Genomic DNA, 19,024 nt, shown 5'->3' on the forward strand with positions numbered 1-19,024 from the left:
CACAACGTTGAGAATCACTGAGTAAGAGTAATACATGAGAGTGAAAGATGATTATCACACGTTAACCTATAATATCATTGATTTAAAGGTTCGTATTAAAGAACTGGAGGAAGAGATGGAGAAGAAGCTGAGTGATTCTGACCAGAAGATCAAAGAGCAGCAGGTTTTTGTATTTTCCATAAAGTCATTAAAAAAAGTAATAATAAATTATGTTTTTAATGTTTATCTACTCACTGGTTCCTAACGTTGGGTCTGGGGACCACCAGGGTTACAAATGAACCCTTACAGCTCTGTAACTCTGAGAGTTTACAAATGGAACCAAATGGACCCTTATTGGTCACACACACAAACACACACACACACACACACACACACACACACACACACACACACACACACACACACACACACACACACACACACACACACACACACACACTAATAGAGTTTATAAAGGGTCGTAAATCCTGCTCTATGTTAATTAAAACTATTTGTAGTTAAACAGCTGAAAACCCAGTGTAAAAAGGATGAGACGAAATCAAAGGCAGACACAGGCTGGTTCTCAAATTAAAAGGTTGACATTGTATTAAGAGAAAGAATCCATCCACGAGGCACCGTACAGCAAAAATATCTCTCTGCCATTACAAAGACAGGCAATAGTATTTATACACAAGTTGGAGTCCGGACATCAGTTATGAGGTGGATCCTAACGATTGGTTAAGACCCTCAGACGTCAGATCATATCTGATGAGCTGTCAGGCATCAGGGTGTCATCATAATAAGTTGTTGTTCATCTTATAGTATCCTTGTGTACATCTTATGGTTTCATAAACAAGTTATCCCTTCGATATCATAGGACATGTGGCAGGTTTATCTGTGACAGGGTGACAGCTGACAGAGTACATTAGTGACGATGTCAGGTCATACAGAGATATAGGTCATTAGGACATTAGATCACAAAGCGTTGACCAAGACATGTTTTTACTGATATGAAACATATGGAGCCGGCACCATATGGCAAATATGGAGGTGTTGTTGCTTTGTCATAGATGGTCAAGTTAACTCCAATGAGCTGTTATTGTATTCCTCCAGAGATAATCAGTGACCTTGGAGGGCCTGCGCTCTGTACAGCTCAAAACACATGCAGTCTCTAGAGGAAAGGAGAGACCTGATACTAGGATTAGTTTTGTCCAACCTCGAACTTAATAAAATCATAAGATTGGTAGGCAAACTTGAGTTATGCCAAGATGGCACACTAAAATAGGATATGAGGGCATATATATCAATATTGTCGACAAAAGACATAGTTTTAACTCTAACACACACACACTCTGGATGAGTGTCTAAATAATCGTAATTGTAAATATGAAGTGAATGTGATGTTTTGAACTCTCATGTTTACTGAATAATGATACAAATGTATTATTGTGCATTTGGAGGGTTCTCTGGAGGAAGAGAAGAAGCTCCACATGGACCTGGAGAGAGTCAACAGAAAGCTGGAAGAGGATCTGAAAGGATCCCAGGAATCCATCATGGATCTGGAACAAGACAAACAGCAGTCTGACCAGAAGATCAAAGAGCAGCAGGTATTTTTATTTTCCATAAAGTCATTAATATAAAGTAAGAGTAAATTATGAATTTTTGTGAATATGAATGTTTATCTACTTCACTGGTTCCTAACGTTGGGTCTGGGAACCACCAGGGTTACAAATGAACCCTTACAGCTCTGTAACTCTGAGAGTGTACAAATAGAACCAAATGGTCCATTTTGTTCCATTTTTACACTCTGAGAGTTAAATTAACACTGAGCATTTTACAGTGTAGATTGGGGTCCCAGAGGTTTAAATAAATCATATCAAATGGGGGTCCATGGTCTAATGTATATCCAACTGGAGGTCCTTGAAATGCACAACGTTGAGAATCACTGAGTAAGAGTGATAAGTAAGAGTAAATGATGATTATCACACGTTAACCTATAATATCATTGATTTAAAGGCTATGAGATGCCTGTCCAATGACTCTTATGACTCTTTATAAGGGCTGTAGGATCTGTAGCTGTTGGGGCAACAGTACATGCACGCACGCACGCACGCACGCGCACGCACACGCACACGCACACGCACACGCACACACACACACACACACACACACCACTCTGGATGAGTGCTCAGAGGCCCTCATTGGAAACAAGCCCGCAAGGACTTTCATGAACGTCCTGTTAAAAGGAATTATGATAAATGCCGACATTTTAATTTTAAATATGAAGTGAATGTGATGTTTTGAACTCTCATGTTTACTGAATAATGATGTACAAATGTATTATTGTCGATCCCAGGAATCCTTCATGGATCTGCAGAATGACAAGCAGCATTCTGACCAGAAGATCAAAGACCAGCAGGTATTTGTTTTTTTCCATAAAGTCATTAATAAAAAGTAATAATAAATTATGATTTTAATGTTTATCTACTCACTGGTTCCCAACGTTGGGTCTGGGGACCACCAGGGTTATAAATGAACCCTTACAGCTCTGTAACTCTGAGAGTGTACAAATGGAACCAAATGGACCCTTATGGGTCCATTTGGTTCCATTTGTACACTCTGAGAGTTACATTAACACTGAACATTTTACAGTGTAGATTGGGGTCCCAGAGATTTAAATAAATCATATCAAATGGGGGTCCATGGTCTAATGTATATCCAACTGGGGGTCCTTGAAATGCACAACGTTGAGAATCACTGAGTAAGAGTAATACATGAGAGTGAATGATGATTATCACACGTTAACCTATAATATCATTGATTTAAAGGTTCGTATTAAAGAACTGGAGGAAGAGATGGAGAAGAAGCTGAGTGATTCTGACCAGAAGATCAAAGAGCAGCAGGTTTTTGTATTTTCCATAAAGTCATTAAAAAAAGTAATAATAAATTATGTTTTTAATGTTTATCTACTCACTGGTTCCTAACGTTGGGTCTGGGGACCACCAGGGTTACAAATGAACCCTTACAGCTCTCTAACTCTGAGAGTTTACAAATGGAACCAAACGTACCCTTATTGGTCACACACACAAACACACACACACACACACACACACACACACACACACACACACACACACACACACACACACACACACACACACACACACACACACACACACACACACACACACAAACACACACACACGTTGCTCTGGATGAGTGTCTGCTAAATGCCTAAATTTTAATTGTAAATATGAAGTGAATGTGATGTTTTGAACTCTCATGTTTACTGAATAATGATGTACAAATGTATTATTGTCGATCCCAGGAATCCTTCATGGATCTGCAGAATGACAAGCAGCAGTCTAACCAGAAGATCAAAGAGCAGCAGGTATTTGTATTTTCCATAAAGTCATTAATAAAAAGTAAGAGTACATTATGATTTTAATGTTTATCTAATTCACTGGTTCCTAACGTTGGGTCTGGGGACCACCAGAGTTACAAATGAACCCTTACAGCTCTGTAACTCTGAGAGTGTACAAATGGAACCAAATGGACCCTTATGGGTCCATTTGGTTCCATTTGTACACTCTGAGAGTTACATTAAAACTGAACATTTTACAGTGTAGATTGGGGTCCCAGAGATTTAAATAAATCATATCAAATGGGGGTCCATGGTCTAATGTATATCCAACTGGAGGTCCTTGAAATGCACAACTTTGAGAATCACTGAGTAAGAGTAATAAATGAGAGTAAATGATTATTATCACACGTTAACCTATAATATAATTGATTGAAAGGTTCGTATTAAAGAACTGGAGGAAGAGATGGAGAAGAAGCTGAGTGATTCTGACCAGAAGATCAAAGAGCAGCAGGTTTTTGTATTTTCCATAAAGTCATAAAAAAAAAATCACACCCAGTGTGAAGTGGACGGTGTGGTCACAGTGGTCATCACAGTGATGGAAGTTCACTTAAAGAAAAGTAATATAGTGGACCAACCATTGTACACCCCTAACTTAAAAAAAACCATAAATGTGTTTTTTTTAAGTGCATAGTCCTATTTATAGGGCTATGCACATGTGTCATGTTTCACTAGCCAATCACAGTCCTGAATAGACTGTGATTGGCCAATCACGGTGCAGGGTTAGGGAGGTACAATGGTGGCCAATCACAGCGCAGGGTTGGGGGGGTGCAATGTCCAAACCTCACATATATGGGCGGTTTCACCGCCCAAAAAGTAATAATAAATTATGATTTTAATGTTTATCTACTTCACTGGTTCCTAACGTTGGGTCTGGGGACCACCAGGGTTACAAATGAACCCTTACAGCTCTGTAACTCTGAGAGTGTACACATGCACACACACACACACACACACACACACACACACACACACACACACACACACACACACACACGTTGCTCTGGATGAGTGCTGATAAATGCCTACATTTTAATTTTAAATATGAAGTGAATGTGATGTTTTGAACTCTCATGTTTACTGAATAATGATGTACAAATGTATTATTGTCGATCCCAGGAATCCTTCATGGATCTGCAGAAAGACAAGCAGCAGTCTAACCAGAAGATCAAAGAGCAGCAGGTATTTTTATTTTCCATAAAGTCATTAATAAAAAGTAAGAGTAAATTATGATTTTAATGTTTATCTACTCACTGGTTCCTAACGTTGGGTCTGGGGACCACCAGAGTTACAAATGAACCCTTACAGCTCTGTAACTCTGAGAGTGTACAAATGGAACCAAATGGACCTTATGGGTCCATTTGGTTCCATTTGTACACTCTGAGAGTTACATTAAAACTGAACATTTTACAGTGTAGATTGGGGTCTCAGAGATTTAAATAAATCACATCAAATGGGGGTCCATGGTCTAATGTATATCCAACTGGGGGTCCTTGAAATGCACAACGTTGAGAATCACTGAGTAAGAGTAATAAATGAGAGTAAATGATGATTATCACACGTTAACCTATAATATCATTGATTTAAAAGGATCGTATTAAAGAACTGGAGGAAGAGTCTGCTGTGGCTCAGCTGGAGAAGACACTCGGTCAAGAGAGGGAAAAGAAGCTGAGTGATGCTGAGAAGCTGAGGAGGATCCAGAAATATGCAGTGGATGTGACTCTGGACCCTGATACAGCACAGCCCTGGCTCATCCTGTCTGAGAATAGAAAACAAGTGAGTCATGGAGACAGAAGGAAGAATCTCCCAGACAACACAAAGAGATTCTCTTATTGTCCCTGTGTCTTAGGAAAACAAAGCTTCTCCTCAGGAAGGTTTTACTATGAGGTTCAGGTTAAAGGGAAGACTGGGTGGGATCTAGGAGTGGCCAGAGAGTTCATCAACAGGAAGGGAGACATCAAACTGAACCCCAACAATGGTTACTGGACTATAATGTTGAGGAATAGAAATGAGTACAAGGCTGCTGCTGGCCCTTCTGTCCTCCTCCCTGTAAGAGAGAAGGTCCAGAAAGTGGGAGTGTTTGTGGATTATGAGGAGGGTCTGGTCTCCTTTTATGATGTGGAGGTCAGAGTTCATCTCTATTCTTTCACTGGCTGCACCTTCACTGAGAAACTATATCCATACTTCAGTCCTGATCTTAATTATGGTGGTACAAACTCTGCTCCTCTGATCATTATTTGATGGCTAATCAAATTTCAATAAAAACACAACAAACAAACAGACAAACATCACACAGGGAGAAGAGTAGGATATGAGACGCCTGTCCAATGACTCTTATGACTCTTTTTAAAGTTGATAAATAGTCTTATATTCCTGTTACTGTATACTGTATACTGTGTGTGTGTGCGTGTGCGTGTGCGTGCGTGTGTGTGTGTGTGTGCGTGTGCGCGCGCGCGCATGAAGTAAGTCGTTGCTGTCAGGAAGAAAACCAATTTAAGAAGTAGTAGAAATCAAATTTAAATTTGATTCTAAATCAATTTAGAGGTATAGAAACCAATTATTTGTATCATTATTTTAGAAAAAAAAAATATGAAAATAGCTCACAAAGAGGTTTCCATCTGACAGCAACGACTTACTTCATGCTTACACGCATGCACAAGCACACGCACGCGCACGCACACGCACACGCACACACACACACACACAGTTTAACTCCTTGAACATCTTGATCTCCTTGAATCTTCTGCCCCGCCCCCACCCCTCCTTTCTCTGTAAATAGACCTTATGTTTCTACTGAGCTTTATTACAATATGTATGTATTATATGTACTGATGAATTGAGTACAATGGGCCACAATGGAAACAAGGCCCCTGTGGGCTTTTTGTATTATCCTTTTATCCTAATGAACCTTTGACTGTACTACTTTAATCTAATAATGTTATTAATAAAGGATTCAACCAATCAATGTTATGTGTTTTTATTGTATTTACTATAGACTATATTCAACTTTAATATAAAGCTACTATAAAATGATCAAAGCTCAGGTTATGTTTTTATTGTATTTACTATAGACTATATTCAACATTAATATAAAGCTACTATAAAATGATCAAAGCTCAGGTTATATTTTTATTGTATTTATTATAGACTATATTCAACATTAATATAAAGCTACTATAAAATGATCAAAGCTCAGGTTATATTTTTATTGTATTTACTATAGACTATATTCAACATTAATATAAAGCTACTATAAAATGATCAAAGCTCAGGTTATGTTTTTATTGTATTTACTATAGACTATATTCAACATTAATATAAAGCTACTATAAAATGATCAAAGCTCAGGTTGTCTGTCCTTCTGAATGTGTTTCATTCAGTGGTTTAATCATATGAACAAAAACTATTCTCTCTCCTGATTGGTGGAAATTGTTATCCCAACCTGAAAAAGCAGTTTCAGGAAAGTTTTTTTTCTTCTTCTCATTATGAAACAGGCTGCATTTTAAAATGTTTTTTTTTTTATCGTTAAAGGGATAGTTCACCCCCAAAATGACTTTTCTTCTATGGATCAGTCACCCCATGGAGACTTGAATTCATGGATTTTTTTTTCCTTCTCATTCCTAAGACAATAATGTGATGACCGGCAGCGGTTCCGGTAGGAGACACAAAGAGTCTCCTTTGTAACTCCTACCGGAACCGCTGCCTACCGGTCCGCTGGTCATCAAATTATTGTCTTAGGAATGAGACTCCATGGGGTGACTGATCTGTGTTTCTGGGTGGGGAGGTACTTGAACTTGTCCCAGAGTTCAAGTACCTCAGAGTCATACTAGACTCAACCCTAACTTTTAAAAACAAGTGAAGAAAGTCACAAATACGATTAAATTCAACCTTCAAAATTTTAAACAAATTAGACCCTTCCTGACAGTTGGAGCTGCCAGATCGTATCTTCACTGTATGATCCTATCACACATTGAGTACTGTTTTACAAACTGCTCTTGCACAGGGCGGCGTGACGATCCTAAAACCAATCAAACAGCTCTACAAAAGTGCGCTCAAGGTGTTTGACAGGAAGTCTCACTCTTATCATCATTGTAACATACTCAGGAGGCTCCATTTTTTTTGCTTCGACAATTTCAAAAAGTTCAAACAGGTTGGGGTCATATACAAGACCTTACATGGTCTGTGCCCGCCCCCCCTAAGGGAATTCATTAAAAGGAAGCCTGAAAGAGGAATCAGTACCAGAGCAACCACTCGAGGAGATTGTGAAGGAGGAGGAGACATATCACTCCAGTTCTTGCTTCACTACACTGGCTCCCGGTTGTTTTTAGGATTGATTTAAAAAAAAATGTAATAGTTTATAAAGCTCTAAATGGTCTGGCACCTACCTACCTCTCTGACTGCCTAGAGAGATATGTTCCAAACCGGGCCCTCAGGTCTTCAAGTGCTGACCTGCTCGAGGTGCCTACAATGACATATAAAAAATACGGTGAAGCAGCATTCTGCTTTTACGGACCGACAGTGTGGAATAAACTCCCATTACACCTAAGACAGGCAGCCTCTGTCGATAGCTTTAAAGCACAGCTCAAGACCTATTACTTCACTCTTGCTTTTAGCTGATTCTTTGGTTGATTTTTAATTCCTCACTGTATTCCCTATTTTAATGTTGTTTTATGCCTTTGCTTTTGCCTTTGCTTTTATTTTATTTTATTTTATCTTTGTTTGCTTTATTGTTAAATTGGTTCTAACTGTAATTGTATTCTTGCTCTGTAAAGCACTTTGAGCTGCATTTCATGTCATGAAAGGTGCTATACAAATAAAGTTTATTATTATTATTATTGAAGTGCCGCACCGGCAAACAACCTTCGGTCAAAATGTCCTCTCAGTACAGGGTTGTGTAGCATGGAATGGCCTTCCTCTGCATATAAGGGATTGTGCTACATTTCCATCTTTTAAATTCAATGTGAAAAGATGGTTGCTTGAAAACCAAAGCTGCAACCATTTGTGATCATATTTTAGGTTTATTTTTAGGCTATGTAATGTTATGTAAATGTATTTCACCGTTTGTCTGTTTTCTGATGTTATGTTTTTCAGATTTTATGTTTTGTGTGAGGACTGCGGATGAAAATTAGCATCTTTGCTAAATCCGGTGTATTTACGTTCATGTGACGTTCATTAATATGCTCTGTCCTGTCTAAATAAACAAATAAAGTAAAGTAAAGTAAAGTGATCCATAGGAAAACATTTTTTTGGGGTGAACTATCCCTTTAAGAGAGACAAACCATAGACAGAGTATTGACTTCAACAAGGCCAGTGCTCAGAGCCTTTGATTATCATGTAAATATGTAATATCTATTCCCCTTCTATAGCCATCTGACCAGCAGTATGTTTACATTCAAATGTATATATATGTAAAGCCCTGCTCATTATCCACTCCAGGCCAAGGACCCCCTAGTGTAGAGAATCAGAATCAGAATCAGAATCAAACTTTATTGTCACATCACATTACAAGTTAGTATAAAACTACAAATACTAAAGCTTACACAGAGAGAGATGAAGTAGGGACCCCCCCCCCCACACTACATATTGTATAACATTGTTGATGATTAAACACTTTTTCATAGATTCCATAGACATTACATTACAGTCATTTAGCAGACACTTTTATGCAAAGCGACTTACAATAAGTGCATTCAACATAGGTAGGCAAGAAAACTACTAATCATCAGAAGTTTTAAGTGCATTCTCTTCTACACCAAACCTATTTGCGGAAAATATCCGATCTACAAGCTTGTGCGCTTGTAGATCGGCTATTTTCATCTAATCTTCCTCACTCAGAATATAAGGATGTGTGGTTAATGTAAATAAAAGGAAAAGTTCCCATATCACACAGAGATTTGGTGGCCCCCCTCTAGTAACTCTGAGGACCCCCTAGGGGTGCCAGACCCCTTGTTGAAGACCCATGGAATAAGTCACTAATAAAACCTAGCGCAGAAAGAAAGAATAATTGAATATTAAAGGTAAGATTTATTCGGACTATTTGGGGAGAAAGGTGTTATTCATATCAAACAATAATGAAACTAATTTATGTTAATTGTAAAACACTGATGATAGCACATGATCCTGTTTCATATTACATATTATATTGGTTACTTGATTTTAAAATGCAAGATGCAGTTTCTCAGTTATATCAAGAGGTTGTACTTGATAATATGACACTAGAGAATACATATTGCACTGCTTTTCTGTAAACCACTTACAGTAATTTTATACTGTGGATATTTGAAACAGACAGTCTACAAAATGTGTCACATTTGCAACTATTCTTGAAGAATTGTGAGAAAACATTGTGATGTTGTTTATGTTTGAACAGTTTGAAGTACAAAGTGGTTAAATGATGTTTAGTTGATGTTTGAACATGTTGAAGTACAAAGTGGTTAAATTATGTTTAGTTGATGTTTGAACATGTTGAAATACAAAGTGGTTAAATGATGTTTTAGTTGATGTGTGAACATGATGAAGTACAAAGTGGTTAAATGATGTTTAGTTGATGTTTGAACACGTTGAAGTACAAAGTGGTTAAAATGCTAAAACTAAGCAAAGAAAACAACAACCTGGATCACTTGGTTTTGTGTAATATTCCCATAACACCTGTAGAGGTCAGTAAAGTCAAACACATGTAATGACTGGTAACTTTAATGACCTGAGAGACAGTGTTAGAAGGGCTTTCTATGGATCTAAAGAAACATCAATATAAACATCCTGATTAAAATCTGTCTAAAACTATTAGACTCTGTTATAGAACTCTATGGTTGTGAGGTGTGGGGTCCACACTACCAACCAAGAACCTGAAACATGGCATAAACACTAAATTGAGACTCTGCATGCAGACCTCAATCCATTCTCTGCATCCAACAGAAAACTCTTAAAGAATTCATTCAGGTCAGAATTAGGACGATACCAACTATATATCACAATTTAAAAAGCTTTTAAACAATACAGTTCCACAGAAACCACATGCTGTGGTCCCCATAGGACTTTTTTGTGTTATCCTTTTAGTTCAAATGTCAATTCCCGGTGACCTGCCGTCTGATTGGCCTGCCTGTCCTGCCTGTCCTCAGACATAGGATAGGTGCCTGTTAGTTGGATTGGTCCAAATGTCAGTAATTACATTTTTTTTTCTGGAAGGATCAAGACGTGATTGGCTTGTTTGGCTTTCCGCCCCGCCCCCATCACAAGTGCAGTTGTAAACAGAGCAGCAACGTGAGAGAGAGAGAGAGAGAGAGAGCTGTGAGATCTGTCTGAGAAGGAGATTAAATGACGTTTGCCTCATATTATCTTGATCAAATATGGACCCCAAGCCCCTTCCCAGTAAGAAAAAGGGTGGAGGAGCTGAAAGGTGTCTGTCCTGTGGAGGAGACTGTTTCTAAATGACTGATATATTCAAAGCCTCCAGACAGTCAAAGTAAGTTACACAACACTGATTCTTCTCAACACAAGGGCTTCTCTTTAGACCAGCTATATGATTAACAATCCATCATTTAGCAGCTCTTTAGCAGTACTGTCCAGCTGGTTGCAGACTTATTTTTGGCTCTTCCTGAACACACCTGTGGATTATAACAGGGAGAAATGACTTGGACTTAGCTCCTCCTTGGACATATATACCAGGGTCAGTCCACCTTAGGTGGATTATGCGGTCGACACGCACTGATTTTTTGCACCTTAATCCCATGTAGGCTATAACGCACTGACAGTTTTTGTCTTTTTATTGTGCTCTTTTTTTTCTCTAAGCACCTTAACGTCCATAAGTATATCATGCACAGTATACATACTCTGCTGCTATGCTCAGGCACCTTAGTTTTTCTTTTATCTCAGGTACTATTGTAAATATGTAGATAACTTGTTTGGCCTTTTTGTTGTTCTCATGTTGGATCTCCTTCCCACTTCCCCCCCCCCCCCTTCTTTCTATGGAAATAACGTTGCGATGGGAACGATGTACCAAAACAAATGTCACCCACTTTTTTACCTTGTAAACCTGTGATGTGACAATAAACCTGAATCTGAGCTCTCAGGTCTGTGGTCTAATCAATACTTTATGCACTGCAGCTGGGTCCTTAAAATTAAGGTTGAGAATCACTGACCTATAGATGCCACAACAAACAGTCCATAGTTGGACATATAACTGACACAATATTGAGTTATTTGTATGTTGGTAGGCTATTCTATATGGCTGAATGCAGTGGTGTAAAGTAACTACATTTACTCAAGTACTGTACTTAAGTAGACTTCTGAGGTACTTTTACTTCACGGAGTACTTCCAATTTTCAGTACTTTTACTTCTACTCATGCAACTACATCTCAGAGGAAAATATTGTACTTTTACTCCGCTACAATTATTTGAAAACTTTAGTTACTTTGTAGATTTTGATTATTATTACAAAACATACATACCCACCAAAATAACAGATCTACAAGCTCACAATGCGACACATTGTGAGCTTGTAGATCTGCTATTCTCAAAAGATTTTTTATATATTTGAAAACTTGAAATGGGACTTAATGCATAATGAGTACTTTTGCTTTTGATACTTTAAGTTCATTTTGATGCCAATACTTTTGTACTTTTACTCAAGTACTTTTCCACCACTGGCTGAATGTTTAGCTGTAAAAAATAACCTTGTCATTAGGCTACTAATGTACAGGTTACTGTCAAAGCTGATTCCATTTAGTGCTGTAGATGTGGTTTGTTGTATTATGTCTCTCATCACAAACATAAAACCTACTAGTCTCTTATAGTTGAGTGAGTCGACTTTGGCAACTTTTAATGTTACTGAAATAACACACAAACTGAACGTTGCTTTTTACATACAGTAGGTCTACTACTGTACACGTTTACTATTCTTACTGTTATTCTACTCTTATTGGTATTGGCATATTGACTATTGGTAAGCTAATTTGATGACAAAATAAGACAATCATGTTTTCATAGCATTATTTTAGGAGTCCTGTTGTGACTTATCTCCAATCGGAACCTCTCCCTCCGCTGTATAGTTCCGAGATGAGGTTCCTCGTTTGTCGGTGCCGTTTGAGCGAAAATTATCCACACATTTTCCACTTTACATGTTTCTTACCCCTTTCTGCACATCGTATCCAAAGAGTAAAGGTTTTCTGAAATGCTCTCAGATGTTTGAAATTTTAACGTACAATAAAATCTATCCAACGAGTTGAAAAAAGCGTTTAAATCGCTTCTCTCCTCAGCCGGTTCCATAATATTATGCATTAGAAGATGCAATTCAATATTTTACCAGTAGGGGAATCAGTAATGTTATCTCTACGGGTGCAACTTCCGGGTATGTCTTAGAAACATTTAGGAGAGAAGCCATTTAAACGCTTTTTTCAACTCGTTGGATAGATTTTATTGTATGTTAAAATTTCAAACATCTGAGAGCATTTCAGAAAACCTTTACTTTTTGGATATGTATATGTGCAGAAAGGGGTAAGAAACATGTAAAGTGGAAAATGTGTGAAAATATTTCTCTCAAACGGCACCGGGCCACGACTCATCTCGGAGCTACATAGCGGAGGGAGAGGTTCTAAATGGGGCTAGTTGTGACTCTTGTATTGAGGGAAATGTTAGGGATAAGAAGGGGAATGTTGTTGATAAGATGTGATGGTACTTGTATGTAGGGAATAGAAAAGCACTGGATATAGAACTGTTGGTGTTGGTGAATAATGATTTCCGGTGTAAAGGAATAATGCTGTAACTGTTGAATTCATATGGATTGTTCCTGTGACATACTGTACAGTAGAAGTGAGTGTTGTAGTGACTACTACTGTAGGCCTACAGTGTGTGGTATATGTTTGTATTTTTAGTTTTTTTGACAAGAAACATCTCAGACAAAATGGACTATTGTTATGGTCTGACACACTGTCAGTGCTGCAAGGCATGTGTGTGAGTGGGGCGGCAGGCGCGTTCGTGTTCATGTAGCCTAGTGTTTGGGTAGGGTGGCCTGGAAGGGTGTCTGACTCCCAGCCTGAATTACAGGCCCACTCCGGGCCTGATAGACACACACGGCCGGAAGAGGGCCGCCTACAAATCCACGCCCACTTTTGCACAGCGCCGCTACTCGAGGTCCTTTAGAACGATGAACTGCAGCTCTCAATGCAATCTCTATGAGAGGCATTGTAAAATACCATCATTTCACTGGTTAACTACTGAGGCTGTAGCGATTTTTTTGTTTGTTCTAGTAAACTGTCCCATTCATTTAATTTATCCTTTTTAATGTCCCATATCTGTCATCTCGATATACTACCCACAATATACTATAATATACTCCATCAGTGTGTCAAAAGTTCTAGCTTCTGAGATCTTACGATTAAGTGGTCGCATGGTATATACGTCACGGACGTATCCCTTGAGGTTTTCAATACCCAGAAAACCGGCGAAAGTGGCCGTTTTCATATGTTTTGATCATTATCTCTGGAACAGAAGGTCCAATCTGCAGGTCCATTCAAAGCTTGTTGGATGCGTGACTTTGAGGACATTTTCGGGTTGTTTGGGGTTTTTAGGGGAGGCGAGATCTTAGTTGGGCAGGTGACCGCCTGTTCTGCCTCTACAGTGGGTACGGTATCCTGTCATAGGGAATGCATTGGCAGTTGCAGTTCATAGTGCTCACGGACCTCGAGTAGCGGCGCTGTCTCAAAAGTGGGCGTGCAATTTGTAGTTCCCGTGTTGGTCTATACCTCGTGCTGTTTACATTTCTGTCTCATAAAGTATTCAACCAATCACAAACAGAGCAGCTTTGACCTGGTTTTACAGGACCTTCACTTGCTGTTGAACTTCCTCAGGGGAACCACTAGGTGTCAGTGAAGACACATGAAAACACTGTGTTTCACTGTGTGTCTCCATGACCTAGTTTTATTTATGTCAGACCATGTGACCTGTTCTGTACAACGTTACTATGAAACAATGATATATGATATTATATTACTATAGTATTACTGTATAATATCTTATATTGATGTAGTACTACTGTATAATATAATATTCCTGGCATAGTAAGACTGTAGAACATATTGCTGTACTATGATGTGAACATAATACAGAAACATATAAATGACTTTAATATGTATATTAATATATGAATAATATATGCTATTAATTCATTGTGTACATGTTAAACTATAAGATAGCAGGTAATCAATGAACCAGCATCTGTCTAAACAACATAATGTTCAACATATGGCACGAGGGCCAGACTTTGAACCACCCTTGAACCAATCCGGTCCACAATTTCCTCAAAGAAAAACAAAACGAGCCCCAGATTTGGAGCTGAATTAATTTAACTCCATTCCAAATATATAGGAAAGTAATGTTTACAATGTGAACTGTATGTACTCACATGGTAAATATCATGTAACTGTATGTACTCACATGGTAAATATCATGTAACTGTATGTACTCACATGGTAAATATCATGTAACTGTATGTACTCACAAGGTAAATATCATGTAACTGTATGTACTCACATGGTATATATCATATAACTGTATGTACTGTGACGCCCTCCCACTCTGTCTATCAGTGCTAGTCTGTTGAATGCCTGGTAGGTGGAGCTGGGAGGCCATCAGCTCTGATCTGGAGCACCTGAGCCTATTGCTCTGAGGGCTTTAAAACCAGTCCTCTTTCTGTCAGATTCTCTCTTCTCCTCTCTCCCCAGTTTGTTTGTTAACATACCTTGGTTTACACCTTACAACATTCACACTGCACATACACTCGCACCCATACACTGCCTTCACACTGATGCTCATTCATATTTACTGATGTGTTATGTTTGTTGTTTAGTTAGTTTATCTTTAAATAAAGACCTTTTATACACTTTTAACTGTGCCTGTGTCTCCCTTTTGTTGCAACCTTGAGTCAGGTCGTAACAGTACTCACATGGTAAATATCATGTAACTATATGTACTCACATGGTAAATATCATGTAACTGTATGTACTCACATGGTAAATATCATGTAACTGTATGTACTCACATGGTAAATATCATGTAACTGTATGTACTCACATGGTAAATATCATGTAACTGTATGTACTCACATGGTAAATATCATGTAACTGTATGTACTCACATGGTAAATATCATGTAACTGTATGTACTCACATGGTAAATATCATGTAACTATATGTACTCACATGGTAAATATCATGTAACTGTATGTACTCACATGGTAAATATCATGTAACTGTATGTACTCACATGGTAAATATCATGTAACTGTATGTACTCACATGGTAGATATCATGTAACTGTATGTACTCACATGGTAAATATCATGTAACTGTATGTACTCACATGGTAAATATCATGTAACTGTATGTACTCACATGGTAAATATCATGTAACTGTATGTACTCACATGGTAAATATCATGTAACTGTATGTACTCACATGGTAAATATCATGTAACTGTATGTACTCACATGGTAAATATCATGTAACTGTATGTACTCACATGGTAAATATCATGTAACTGTATGTACTCACATGGTAAATATCATGTAACTGTATGTACTCACATGGTAAATATCAAATGTTTATCATTGTGAAACAGTCTCATGAAGTGGTGATTAATAAGACATTGGCAAGATATACATTAGTGGGCTAATCTAAAAGTAGAAAATGCATTGAGGTGGATTGTTTGATGTATGACATCTTTTCATAGTGACCTAGCAACATTCATGCCATTTTAATATAATTCAGCACCATGTGTTTCAAGTCTCGGCCCTTCACTCACTTTATCAAAGTCAGTAGCCTACAGGCCCTCTGGGGGAAAGACATGTTGCTTACCGCAGGAACAACATGCTATCTAAGTAGCATTATGTACATTTGAAACTAGAGGATAGCAGGCCGTGTAGTTAGTAGTGCTGATTATTTGAACTGGTGGGACCTTTATTCTAAAGATGTCACACGCACGTCACACGTCTACACCTACAGTACTTATCAGGTCACACAATGGACCTTTGATATGCATCCAGACACCGTCATTCCTACGTTGATTCAGGCTGTTGACACCCGGCAGCTTCTGTAAGCTTTGGTAAGAGATGTGAAGAGGTGTGTGTGTGCACGCACATGTGCATGTGCATGTGCATGTGCATGTGCATGTGTGCTCAAAAGACTGGCGGGACGCCGTGGTACTATGTGCACCAGTGGTGTGTGTACTAGGTTTTTTAGGAGGGTAAACCATAATGATGTTTTAAAAATGTTCTTGTACGGTATACTACGTACACAGCGTTACACGGTAGAACGCACCACTGCTAGGCACCACTGATAGCAGGTACACAATGATCCTAACATCGGTCTAAACAACTTTCTACATACCATGCTGTACATTTGTGGTCAAGAAAAACTAATGTAAAGCCACTTTCAGACATAAACACTGGAAAATGTCCGGGGCTTCATGTCAGGACATTGGCCCCGATTCATTATGCTGGTCGTAAATATGGGGTAAATAAAGTTTGTAAAGGAGGGCGTATTTTCTGTACTCACAAAATGACATGCAATTCCCAAAGGGGTTCGTATATCCCTGAGACGTGCGGATGACCAGGTGTAGGACATGATTAATCTGGAAGGCTGCATCCAACATCATCCAACTTCAACGTCACCGTACTGAACAGTGTTGCCATATCCGCTTATTATAAGCAAATTTGCGCTTTTTTTCCTGTAAAGTTGCTTGTAAATATTGGTAGTTGTGGGTTGCGTTTTTTTGGGCTTGTTTCTAAAGTGTAGTTACTTATTTGGGCTTGCTTCACAATTTTGTAATTATTTTAACCAGTGGTTCTCAAACATTTTCATGTCATGGACCCCCAAGTTAATATGTAGGCTAATTTATCTGAAAATGTTTTGTGCCAGCTGGAGCCCCGTACCAAATTTGTGTTAAAAATCTTCCAAATCTTCCACATTTTAATGCATGATTTTAAATAATAAATAATAGCAGATCTACAAGCTCACAATGCATCGCATCGCGAAGCGTTGTGAGCTTGTAGATCGGCTATTTTCAATATGCTTGTAGATTGGCTTGTAGATCCGCTATTTTCAATGTATACAGTAGCCTATATAATTTCAATGTATAGAGGTTTAATTAAAGTGCTCATAATGGCCTAGTGCCATAGTTGCTTCTTTTGGGCTTGTTTTCCTAGATCTGGTTGCTTATTTCTCTCACAACATCTGGCAACGCTGGTGCTCTCTGGCGTGTCTATCGTGTAAACATAACAGATGCGGCGTCGCATCGCCTTGACTTGTACAACTGTTCTGTCTGGAAGCAAGTCCTTCGATCGCACGATGGATCAAGTAATACATGCTCTCATGTGTAAGGAGAATAAAGAAGTTTACAAGGTTTAACCCCATGACCAAATAAAAGGCTAATAAAACATGGAAAGGATATTATATAAGCCTTTTCTAATGAACATTGCTCACCTTTACCGAGGTAAAAATATGATGAAATCCAGCATACAAGTGGAACACTGCTATCCGATTATGGACCAGAGCTTATTGATTACTTATTGATTAAATTAGTTAATTTTGGATTAATATATCACTGTCCTACGTCGGAATGGATCTTCTGGACACAGCTTTCATCCACTATAGTTTCCTCATCAGATGGTAACATGTATTAGGTTATTGTGTGTGGTGTTCATGTGATCAATATACAGTAGCCTACAGTATTATAAATTAATACCGCGCAGGTCTGCGCCGCCCCAGTGACATTAAGGCATGATAGTCTATTTTCATTATTACGTGACACTTTGGCTGAGATGGCCCACTTGCCCGAAACTGGCAAACACACTGAGGGACCTAATAATTCAGCTCTAAATGCAACTAATGTCCTACAAAATAAATAAAAAGCGGTGGGATCTGCATCAAGTCTTATTATGCATAGGCTACAAGCAATACATCGTTTGACATATGTTTTATTTTTTTATATATATGTGTTGACAAAGGTTGGCCACATCCATATTTTATTTGAGGTTTGCCACTGTTGTAATTGATTTTGGCATGAAGAATAAAGCATTCTAAAGATATACGCACATTTCAGCCCTGGTAAGACAGCCTCGGAGCTAGCCTGAGGCTACGAGCTCAATCCATGGTCTTGAAGGGCGGACCCAAACACAGCCGCCCGGATTTGTGCGTGGCTTCCTATTGCTTCACCAATCTATGTCCCCGCCTCCCCTCCCCTCCCCCCCTCGGCCTGTGCACGGAGCACGCTGACGTCACCAAATTTAGAGCGACGCCCCTCTGCACTCTGATTGGTTAGGAGATAACAAGGTCCAAGACCATCGTTCCTGCATGGCTCCCCCAGGCTTTTTTTCTTTTGTAACAAAAAAAAAAGCCTGGGTTTCCGAGGCTACCTCGGAGCTGACTTGAGAACGTGAGCACCTCACGCTCAAAACACAGACAAAAAAACAGTAATGAATCTGACTGCTAGTGTAGGAATTGTCTTAAATGCCGGTAAGATCAAAATATGGTCGTAAATTGCTTAGTGAATCGGGGCCAATGTCCAGTGTTGGCCGTTCACACATGTAGCGACAGGAGAATGTCTGTTTCAGACGCGTTCACACTTTATG

General features: G+C 38.7%; 1 protein-coding gene across 3 annotated transcripts in view; it reads left to right on the forward strand.

Moving 5' to 3' along the window:
• Positions 1–6,314, forward strand: part of LOC308103536 (uncharacterized protein) — a 31,504-nt gene extending 25,190 nt beyond the window's left edge. For all 3 annotated transcript variants that reach the window (XM_080453549.1, XM_080453551.1, XM_080453550.1), the window contains exons 14-16: positions 89–163; positions 1,440–1,586; positions 4,991–6,314. In XM_080453549.1, coding sequence (XP_080309675.1) covers positions 89–163; positions 1,440–1,586; positions 4,991–5,641 — 873 coding nt within the window. In that variant the 3' untranslated portion in view covers positions 5,642–6,314. The remainder of the gene's footprint in view (positions 1–88; positions 164–1,439; positions 1,587–4,990) is intronic.
• The last annotated feature ends 12,710 nt before the right edge of the window (positions 6,315–19,024 follow it).

Source organism: Gymnoscopelus braueri (genome assembly GCF_963280865.1).
Source record: "Gymnoscopelus braueri genome assembly, chromosome: 16".
Taxonomy (NCBI): domain Eukaryota; kingdom Metazoa; phylum Chordata; class Actinopteri; order Myctophiformes; family Myctophidae; genus Gymnoscopelus; species Gymnoscopelus braueri.